The sequence below is a fragment of the Chinchilla lanigera genome, unplaced genomic scaffold (assembly GCF_000276665.1).
Source record: "Chinchilla lanigera isolate Chin_1 unplaced genomic scaffold, ChiLan1.0 scaffold00182, whole genome shotgun sequence".
Lineage (NCBI taxonomy): Eukaryota > Metazoa > Chordata > Mammalia > Rodentia > Chinchillidae > Chinchilla > Chinchilla lanigera.
The window spans coordinates 329,302-340,756 of NW_004955583.1; the positions used below are offsets into that span (position 1 = coordinate 329,302).

An 11,455-nucleotide genomic window follows, 5' to 3' on the forward strand; every position below is an offset into this window, starting at 1 on the left:
TTAGGTGTAGGGATCTGTTGGGTTCTTGTTAGGTGTAGGGATCTGTTGGGTTCTTGTTAGGTGTAGGGATCTGTTGGGTTCTTGTTCTTCCTGGGAAGGAACCGTGGCAAGAATGAGGAAAAAATAGACAAGAGACAAAAGCTGGGATCAGGTGAAGGTCTTCTCTCTCAGCATAGAAGGGGAACTACTCAAGAACAGAAGAGCATTTATTTATACTCTCAAGAGGTTGGTTAATTTTTGCTGCACTGTCCAGCAATCAGTTAACAAGCCACAACGGCTTGTTTACCTGCCGCGAGGAGCTCCCATGTTCTCGAGCTGGCTCCGTCCTGCGCTTGTAATTACTTTCCAGCTTCCACAGCTCCCGACAATTAGGTTGGGGGCGTAGAGCCCAAATATGACAAGGACCAGGTCAGATTCTCCTGCTCCCTGTGGAGGAAAAAGGTATGGTAGAAACAGAAATTATCAAGAGGGTGAGAGCCATAGCCCTAGCAAGATTGCCTACATGATGGATCTAGCTGAAGAGTCTCAATACAAGTGTCTGCTTAAACTATGGTGAATTAGTGACTCTACTTAGCTGCGCTTCGAACCGTACCAGAGCTTGGAACTGTACCAGAGTCTTCCTCTTTGAAGAGAAGCCTCAGGTCTTTCCAAAGGTTCACAGGAATAGGTTGCTTCTTTTGGGTGGTCTTCATCAGCTCGAAGGGGCCTGCCCTTGTCCTAGAACGGTGAATCTAGTGATCTCTGCCATCTTTACTGCAGTGCGTGCGGCAAGGATTACTGGAAAGGGGCCTGCATGCAGTTCTCAGTCCTCAAGGAAGGTTGGGAGAGTCGACCAGATCCTACAGCGAACTCCAGCAAAACTTCGCCAAGAAACCGCTGAGTCTTGGCTCGGATTATTGCCATTAGCCTTCATGAGGATTTGAAACACCCCCACAACAGGGAAAAATATGAGTCCATTTGAGATATTACATGGGAGGCCTTTTCTATCTTCTGATATGGAGGCAGGCCCAGAGACCATAAGACTTTTACAATATTTTATTAGTCTAGGCCAAATACAATAGTCCTGCCAGCTCCTGACCCAGGGAGACCACCTAGTGTATGCCCAGGAGACCAAGTGCTCATTCAAACTTGGAAAGAAGTGACCCCTGCAGACCAATTAAAACTGAAACAGAAGGGCCCTGTTGTAGTCAGAGTTTACAAGGGAAAAGATTTAATTCAGGACACAAAACTTATAGGATTATTTTATGATATTCACCCAAAGAGTCAAATGTAAAAGAGTGCATGTTGGCCCCTTTGGGGGGCTGATAGGAAATTTTTGAGGGTGAGGTCCCAAGGTTAAAGAACGCACATGTGCAAGACATATGCAACAATCCTCCTGTAGGCCTTCCACACCCAGAACCATGCTAGGTGTTACAAGTTGACCATTAGTTAATCCACCACAATCCATCCCTGGTCAACTTAACCAGACATATTTCTTTAAATCATAGTCTCCAGTGGCAGATTTGTGAAAAGTTAACATGTCTTGATCTATTCTTATCACACTCATTTCCACACTAAAAACAAATATTCAAAGGGTGCTCAAAATTCACGGTTAAAACCACAATGCTTTGACTAAATATCCTGATTACAAACACCTAAAAAACGACATTAAAATCATATTAATAGCTATTCACTCGCAATCCATCCTTGCTTCCCATTAACTTTTAACAGGGCATGGCCACACTGCAACAGAAGCAACGCCCCAAGGGGTCTCCTGCTTTCCAGATGCACTCTGCCTCCTCCTGAGAGGCCTTAGGGCATTTTTAAAAAATTGTCCTTTTCCTTCTCATCAACCACGGTCTCCTCTGGTTCATCCTTGCAACCCACACTCCACTGGCGCCCCCCTCTGGCAAAACGCTTCAAATCACCCTTCTGGCTCTTCCCTTGTCCAGCCTACTTGCCTAGGTCTGGGAAATCCCCTGTTCACAAGAGTGGCCAACCTCTAAGCCTGCAGGCATCAGTGAGGCAGGATAAGCTAGTGCAGCTCTTTGTGGTCACCTCAAGGGTGCCTAGAAGCATGGCCTGGCATAGTCTCCACAGGTTAAATCTGCTTTGGCCTTTGCCAGAATTGCCCCCAATTTTGTCAGGAGATCTCTTCCTAGTAAGGAAGTAGAACACTGTAGGACAATTAAAAACTCATGCTTAAACATTTTACCCTCAAATTGACATGTCAAAGCAGGAATAAAGAAACTAGCTGGGTGTGGTGGCGCACACCTGTAATCCCAGCACTCACGAGGCTGAGGCAGGAGGACTTCCATGAGTTCCAGGACAGCCTGGGCTACGTAGTGAGTTCAAGTCCAGGCTGAACTACACAGCAAGACCCTGTCTCCAAAATAAAAAAGCTCTGACTAGAGCTCTCCTCAAAGCTCTAGTACCCCTCACTTGGGGTACAGCAAGTGACCAAGATAAGTTAGACATCTCACCACGGTAAATCAAAAGCCAGCGTCAAAGTTTGAAATCCATTTGCAAATCTACTTGGACCTTGTGAAAGCTGGCCTGGCCATTCTTGGCACTGTTGGATATCTGCCACTGAAAGGAGGAGCAGGATGAGCTGTGAATTAGAGGAGTCAGAAGGTCCACTCCAACTGTGCCCTGTGGGGCTCAAAGCTGTCTGAGCAGCAGGAGGAGGGGCCTGGGGAATACTAGGTCTCCCTGGGTGCTGGGCTCCGGTGGGGTTTCTGAGTCACTTAAAGACAAGGGGACTGATTTACTGGCCTGAGAATTATAAGGCAGAAGTTGAGGACACCACCCTGTGTGGCTGTGTTCATTTAACAGGTGGAAGAGACCCGTAGCCCCCTGTGAGACGGGTGGGTGCCTGAGGACAGGGATTATCAATGCTGTCAATTTCCCCTCCTTGGGGCCTTCTTTAAGTACCAGGTTTGGGGTTTTTTTTAGAAATAAAGAGCCACAAAAGCATGAACATAAGTGATTTCATAGCACCTTTCTTGCTGTTTGCAGAAATAATCTAGCTGAAAAATAGTATCATAATTTAGACTGCCATTCTTGTACCTGTCTCTCACCATTTCTGGGTTCATACTGGACTCCAATATTGCAATAGAAGTTAGGTTTTTTTTTTTCTTTTTTTTTCCAGATTGTCTGGGTCCCATGTTTAAGGATCAGCCTGGTGACAAGGTCTCTGGGATCTCAGCGTGTTCCCACGGTGCTGCATGGGACCTGTGCAGAGCAAGAGACAACTCGGTCCCTGGTCCTCCAGACGTCACCCTGTGCACGAAGATGCAGCCCCTCGAGCCCTCGTGAGCTGCAGGCACAACCAGGCAGACGTCGCTGACAGAAGCAGCACCAGTGCCCTCTTGTTTATTTCTCCTTAGGACTCTCTATAGCCCGTGTCCCACTATGACTCCTTAGAGAGGAGAGGGGGCTTCCTGGATCCCCAATGAGCCGCTTGAAAGCGTGAGACCCTGAGAGGTCAGGGTGGAGCCCTGTGGGAGCTCCCTCACCCTCTGAGAAAGTGTCCTTCACACTTACCCCAGTAATAAAAACTACACCCTATTGTATAGCTGGCCATTTATATTTCCTTTGAGAAGTATGTATTTGTTTCATTTGCCCATTTTGATTGGGCCTTTTATATTGGGGGGGGTCTAATTTTTTAAGTTGTTTATATATTCCAGATGTTTGCCCTCTGTCTGAGAGTAGATGGCAAATACTTCCCCATTTTGTATGGTAGGTTGTCTCTTCACTCTGTTATTTCTTTTGCTGTGCAGAAAGCTTTTTAAATTTGATATGATATTTGCTGCTTGTTGGTGTTATTTCTTGTGCAAGTGTAGTTCTTTTCAGAAAGTCCTTGCCTATCCCTGTCTTTTTAACAGTTTTATCTAAGTTACCTTCCAGCAGATTCTGTGTTTGTTTTAATACCTAGGTCTTTGATCCATTTTGAAATTATTTTAGTACAGGGTGAGAGTTATGCATCTAGATTCACTGTTCTGCATGTGGATAACCAGTTTTTCTAGCATCATTTGTTTAAAAAGCTATCTTTTCACCTATATGCTTTTGTCCCCTTTGCAGAGATCGGATGGTGAAGATGCCTTGTGTTCTTTGCATATCCTCAGTTCTGTTCCACTGATCAACCAGTCTCTTTTTGTGCCAATATCATGCTGTTTTTGTAATATAACTTGAAATCTGGAATTATGATGCCCCCTGCTTTGCTCTTATTGCTCAGCATTGCTTTTGCTATTCTGGGTCTCTTCTGGGTTCATATAAATTTTAAGATTTTTTTTGGAGACAAGGTCTCACTACATAGTTCAGGCTGGCCTTGAACTCACTGTGTGGCCCAAACTGGCCTCAAACTCATGGCAATCCTCCTGCCTCAGCCTCTTGAGCACTGGGATTATAGGCATGCACTACCACACCTGGCAATCTCGTGTTTTTGTTTTTTTTTTTAGGTTTGTGAAGAATGTTGTTAGCATTTTGATTGGGATTGCATTAAATCTATATATTATTTTTGGCAATATGGTCATTTTGTCAATACTGGCTCTCCCTATCCATGAGCAGGGGTGCTTTTTCATTGTTTGATGTCCTTTTCACTCTCACGTCATAGAGGTTTTAGCACCAAAAACCTTTCTAGGAGACTATCTCAAAAGTTGTATAATGTACTCTCTCCAGTAGCAGACCAAGTTCCCATTCAGCAACATCTGCAACTGTATTAGTTCGTTTTCTGCTACTATAATGAAATATCTGAGGCAGAGTAGTTTACAAAGAAAAGAATTACAGTTCTGGAAGCTTAAGATGTGACACCAGCTTCTGCTCAGTTTTGGTAACACTCACGGCAGCTGACGCACAGTGGTGGAGTGTGTGCGGGAAGGAGAGGTCAAAGGGCAAGACAGAAAGCCAGAGGGAGGTCACTTGCTCCCCTGAGAACTAAGGGATCCCACACAGGAGTAACTGCTCCTCCCTGCAGGAACAGCCCTTCCAAAGGCCTCCCACAGGGCTCTGCTGCTTGACTGTCCCATCACCTCGACCTCGCCACTCCAAGACCAGGTCAACTCGGGAATCCTGCGGACAAACCATGTCCCTATCACAGCAGCAACCGGATTTGGTACTATCCGACTTTGGACTTTGTGCCTCTCCGGTGCCTGTGAGATCAGCCCCCATCCCCGTGCTGGGGATTGAACAAGGTCTTGTCACTGGACTACATCCCTCGCCATGTTTTCTGAACAGGGTCTCACTAAGTTGCCAAGGCGGGGCTTCCACTTGCCAGCCTCCCACCCAGCCCGCCGGAGTGCTGGGATTGCAGGCATTCTCCACGAGCTGGCTTTGTTCTCCATTTCCGCTTTCCTGATTATTAGTGAGGTTGAGTGTTTGCCTCTTCTTTCTTTTCCTTTTTTTCCTCTTTGGCCTTTGATATTTCTTTCTGTATAATGTCTTGTATATTTTTAAGTACTTTTTCCTATTGGGCTGCTTTTATTTTCTTTACAGATACATGGAAGGTATTTGTTCTTCACGTGTTTTTGTTGACTATTTGTGTGACAAATATTGTATTAGAGTTTCTGGCTCGTCTTTTCTCTCTCTGTAGTATCTTTTCAAGAAGAGAGGTTTTTCATCCTGAAGTAGCATTTTACCTACCTTATCAATCTTTGTGTTTTTGCTAGTTTAGTAAGTCCTTTCCTGGCCTGAGGTCACTTAGATAATCTCTTACATTACTTTATAAATATTTTTAAATTCTGTTGCCACAGACTCAGCATGTCCCCCCCAGATTCGTACGCTTAGCCTAAGGCCCAACGTGGTGCTCTTCAGAGGTGGTTAGGCCAGTGGTGGCAAAGCTGTGGCACCCGTGCTGCAGCAGGCTCACAGAGCCCTCCCTGCAGGCAGGTGAGCCAAGTCACCCCAGCAGCTGAGCACCGAGTATTTAGGTCTAACTGCAGTGTTGGCACCTTGTGATAAATACTGAGCCTTGGGTTGCAGTTCGGGCTCCCGGTCTCTTAAAGGTTCGCCCTTGCTGGATAGGCCATGACAGTGAAGAACTAATAAGTGGAGTTAGGGCTCTTGTACCTCAGAGAATTCCCTTGTCCCTTCTGCCGTGGAGGACACAGTAGAAGGTGGCAGTCTGCTCCCCGGAAGAGACCCCTCCCTGGAGCCAGACAGTGCTCGCACCCTGGCCCAGACTTCCCAGCCTCCGGAACCGTGAGAAATAAACGTCCACTGTCTAAGCCACGCATCTGTGGTGTTTGTATCACAGTAGCCTGAATGGATTAGGCTTCTTGTTTTAAACTTGAACATATCTGGTATTAATGTGTGTGTGGAGCAAGATATGGATGTTCCGCTTTTCTTCCTGGAGCTGCTGCTTAGCTCAGTACCATCTGTAGTACTTCATAGCCTCACATTTCTCCCCTGACGCACTGCAAGCTCCATGTGACCTGATTTATCACCCATCTGTCCATCACTCACCAACACCTGTACCTACTGAGCATCTACTCTGTGCTCAGCACTCCTCTGGGTGCTGGCCATAGAGCAGTGAACAAAACAGACAAAAATCCCCATAGAGTTTACATTCTATTGGAGGAAGGAAAATAACAGATAAAATAATAAAATAAAAATGTGTTAGGGGACACGAATGGGGAACGTGGATATGAATGGGGACGTGGATAAAAACAAACTGAGGGAAAGGAATAGAGCGTGGGGAGAAACGTTATAATTTTAAACAGGAAGGTGAAGGAAGGTCTCACAGAGAAGGTGACAATTTAGCAAAGACCTGAAAGATGTAAGTGAGCCAGCTTTGAGAATATCTGACAGAAATGTGTTCCAGGGAGAGGTAAGAGCTTATGCAAAGGCCCTGAGGCAGGTGCACGCCTGGCATTATAAAGAGCTATAGGGAAGCATATGTGCCGGGGCCAGTGTAAAGATGGCATGAAGCATAGGGTATGGGCCACAAGGTCAGAGAAGTGCGGGGATCCAGAGTGGGTAGGAACAGGTGGGCCTGTGTTTTTCAGACTCAGTACATTACCACTTGGCCAGCTCCTGGCAATAGAGATCATGAGGTGTTTTGCTGATGAGAATATTTTGTATGTCGGGGTATGAGGCCTAAAATTATCCGTATAATATTATAAAATTATTATAAGCTTAATATTGAATGCTGTCTTAACATCGTCAGATTGGGAAGGCCTCAGATGGTCTGAGTGCTTGTTCTCCTCCCTACACTTCTCCTGCAAATAAAATCCCCTTGCCAAATAACCTTCCTAATCAAAAAGGGCTGACAGGCCCCTGTTTATCCCTAAGTCGGTGGGTTTCAGTTCCCTGTCAGCCTGAAGACTTATTTAAGCAAATCACATCCTTCGGCAGAACAGGGGTGGGGTGCTGGCTTCATCATCTTGATAGTATAAGATCGGCCTCCTGAGCTGTGGTCTTCTACTGCTCCCCTATGCACCCCTGCATATCCCTGAGTAGTGCCCCTTTCCTCTGGGACATGAGTGTATGTGCCCAATAAACTGCTCATGAATTCATGCCTTTGGCTTTGAGCATTGTATATTTGGCCACTCCTATAACCCCAGGGAGGGACCCCTGACTTACCCACAGGTCACCAGGTGGTGATTAAAGCTCATGTCTGGGTTTAGAGCTGCACTGTACCAGTTTGCCTAGACAGTCATACTAGCAATGCGTGTGTTTTACGGTGGACACCTGCTTTCCCTCTGCAGGTGCGTTGTGCGCCGATGTGACCGACCTCCCAGGCTCAGACGAGCTTCCTTAATTGGTAACACTTCCCTCATACTGTCACACACCATTGCTGCAGGAGTTAAATAAGTTCTGTGCAATGCCACTAGGAGAGAACTTTCCAAAACCTGCGCTTTCAGTTTCCTCTGGACTTTACCCAATATGCCTATTTCCTGTGCTGATTTTATTTGTATCATTTTGCTCATTTTAATGAAATGTATGTCATGTAATAAAGCATTAATGTGAGTGTAAAACTTTTGGTTTTTGTGAAATTTTCTCGTTAAGCAAGCCTGAGAGTGTCTTCTGGCCTTCTATCATGGCACCTGCCCCTGGGAAGTCTAGGTGACATTGTGTCATGGAGGGAGGGCCTCACGAGGGCAGCTCCTTATCTGGCAATCAGATGGTCCCTCGGGAGTGATTCTGTACTGGGAGCTAGGAGATGACTTAGAGACTGAGCTCATCAGACCAAAGTTTGGGAGTGAAGCCCATTTTGAGCTATGCGTAACCTCCATCTTTGCCACCATGGCCATTGTGTACACGAGGCCACTGATCAAGCCTTGAGGTGGTTAATATCTTCAGGAAAGATCATCATACGCAGGCTGAGAGGCTCTGCCAGAATTTTCCCATCACAACTAAGCACTTCTTCCTCCCACTGCTGAGTTTTGGTGACCAAGAGTTCATGCTCTCCCTTCAAAGACTGCACTCTGCCCAAGAGGGCTTCCCCGTTCACAGTGGTGCTCCTTCCCAAGGGCTGCCTGCCTGCCTGCCTAGACACTATGGGTTATAAAGGCCTCACTTTCTTGCTCGGTGTGGAGCAGAAATCACAGCTCCATAGCTCCTCAAGACAGCAGAGGCTTTCACTAAGACTGTTTCATTGCACAGCTTCTCCTCTGGCCAATTCTTTGTTCATTTCTTCCAGATTTAGACCCTGAAAAGTACTCCCAAACAACTTCCTTCAGGTTAATCTCTGTCTTAGACACTGCTATTCAGTAAACCCAACCTGGAACAGAGGCTACCAGAAGGTGACCCCTAGAAAGGAATTTGGAAGCTATGTGAACTAACTGCCAGCTGTCCTCATTCCTGGTAATAAATAGGGAGAACATCCATAATTCCCAAGTAGGTAGGAATGTAACTGTTAAATTTTCCAGCACTGGTCCTGAGATAAAGTAACAGTGGGAAGAAACACATTGGTGGCTACAATGTATGATTCATTAGAAAATACCAAGAAAAATAGAAATTATTTTTTAAAAATGGAACTGTCTGGCTGTATGTGGAAACATTCATTCCATTAGGGAAAGACAATGAAAGGCTGAGATAATAAATCAGTGGTTAGCCAGGTGTGGTGGCACATGCCTGTAATTCCAGCACTTGGGAGGCTGAGGCAGTAGGATCACTGTGAGTTCGAGACCAGCCTGGGTTACAAAGTGAGTTTAAGACCAGCCTGAACTGCATAGTGAGACCCTGTCTCAAAAAGATAAAAAAAAAAAAAAAATCAGTGGTTACCTGATAAGCACAAGGTCATGAGTCTAATTCTCAGTACCAAAACAAACAAACAAAAATCAGTGGTTAAAGACTAAGCATGAAATCCAGAGAACCTCCTTGGCAAAGTATAAAGAGACCTCTATGTTCTGCATCAGGAAAGTAGAAAAAGCTGAAAGGACCCAGCTCAAAACTTAATTGTAATATAAGCAGAGCTCTAGAGAAGGTTGAATCTTCAGCATTACCAAGTCTCTTTTGCTAAGGTCATGGCCTTGTTTGAAAAGGAATGGAATTCTGAATCATAGGATCAAAATGTGTGGGTCAATGCCCTAAAAATTCTTGACTACCGATTCTTCTAAACTCTCTCCAGTGTGCCCTACTGTTCTCTGTTACGAAAGTTCTGCCTCCCTGCCTAGAACTTATTCAGTACTAGGTGGAATGATGATCCTCACCAAAATATATGGCCAAGTTCTAATATCCAGAACCTGTGAATGTTACTTTATTTGGAAAAAAGATCTTTGAAGATGTAATTACTGACCTTGCCCATCCTTCCTTATCAGGGTGGACCCTAAATCCAATGACAAGTGTCCTCATGAGATGTACAGAAAAGGAAGAGGCAAAACAAAGGCAGAGCCAAGAGTTACAGGATGAGGATTTTATAGAGCCAGTGGGAGCTGGAATAGACAAGAAACAGAATATGCCCTGGAGGCCCTGGAGAGACAGTAGCACCAGGAAACTAATGTGTTCCTCCATTTTCAGAGATGATGTGGTGGCCTGCCACATAATGTGTCCTCTTCTCAGGATATGAGCAGTGGTGTCATTAACTTGCTTTGTCCCACTGAATGACAAGCATTCCGAGGAACTGCTGACTTAGCCTATAGGCAGGGAGGCAGTTTCCGCACATAACAGGAGTTTTCCGGGTTCCTAGTGTTCTTTAGCTCAAGGATTGCTTATAATACACAGGCTCCTGGCAGCCTCCAATCACTCCTCAGAGGCCAGTCCTCCTGTGTGAAGAAGCGCTGTACTTCTGTCTCTGTTACACATACAAGTACACCAAGAGGAGTGTCCAAAACAAACTTAAACATGCCTGAAAGAGTAACAGGGTTTTCAGAAACAAATCACAGCCTACCCTACATGTATGTGGTTTCAACTAAAGAAAGGCAGTCACGGAAGGATGCACTGACCCACGCTGTCAGCCATAACCCAGACCAGGCACGCATCACTACTGCCCAAGCGGGACTGAGCAAAATGTGGAATCACGCACTGTAGCGTCCCAAACCACAGTGTTCTCCACTCCTATCAAGGGACATAAGAGAGAGAGACAGACAGACAGACAGACAGAGACAGAGAGAGGAAGGAGGAGGAAAGGAAGGGAGGAAGGGACGAAGAGAATGAGAATAAGATTCAGCCAGAAGGTCTCCCTTAGCTCAAATTCAGGACGACGTGAGCGTCTTTTACACTACGCACCACACCGGACACCATCGCTGCTGCGGTGCCGCCGCCAATAGGCTCAGAACGATCTGATCAAGAGGTGGCACTGCGCAAACTGCTGCAAAGGGACTGTCAAACTCGACAGGAGGTTGGACAGGGGAACGACTGGAAGCGCGGTCGCGCCCTCTGCTGGCCAGAGGCGGAAGCGCGGCGGAAAGCTCCACAGCCTTCCGGTTCTAGTCCCGCAGCAAACCCTGGGAAACCCGACCCGGAAGCGCGAAGCCGAGGGGACGCCAGGGGACGCGAGAGGTCGGCTCCGGGCAGACGGAAGGCGCCTGGCTCAGGTGGAGTGGGGTGGAGGGAGCCGCGCGGGGCGAGGGGAAGGGAGGCTGGAAGCGCGCAACCCTGGGCTGGGTGCCCTGTAGTACTTCCCTTACCTAAGGGCGGATTGGCCGGAACTGGCCCCCGGCGCTGGCCCCGCCCACTCCTGAGTGCTGATTGGCCGGAACTGACAGCCGGGCCCCGGCCCCGCCCACCTGCCGAGGCCGCCTCCCGGTCAGGCTCCTCAGTGCGGGAATTCTGACGGAACGGCGGGGCCGCACCGCTGAGGCCTGAGCCGCGGCCCCCGCCCTGTGCAGAAAATGCCCCCGGCCGTCCGCCTCAGTTCCTGTTGCCAGGTCACCTCGTGGGCTTCGGTTCCTGTCACGGTTCCGGTCACTTCTGTTTCGTAGAAGCCTGGTAAGTACGCGGCCCCCTGTCCGCGCCGGCCCGCGGTGACCAGCCGCTCTGCACCCCGGGACCCCACGAGCCCGCCCCCCTCCGCACCCCGGGACCCCCCGAGCCC

General features: G+C 47.4%; 1 protein-coding gene across 1 annotated transcript in view; it reads left to right on the plus strand.

Moving 5' to 3' along the window:
• Positions 1-6,914: 6,914 nt before the first annotated feature.
• Positions 6,915-11,455, plus strand: part of LOC102030582 (cuticle collagen 13-like) — a gene marked incomplete in the record, with an annotated part of 14,629 nt that continues 10,088 nt past the window's right edge. The window contains 2 exon segments of the mRNA XM_013509776.1: positions 6,915-6,954; positions 10,629-10,955. Of these exon segments, the coding sequence (XP_013365230.1) occupies positions 6,915-6,954; positions 10,629-10,955 (367 nt within the window).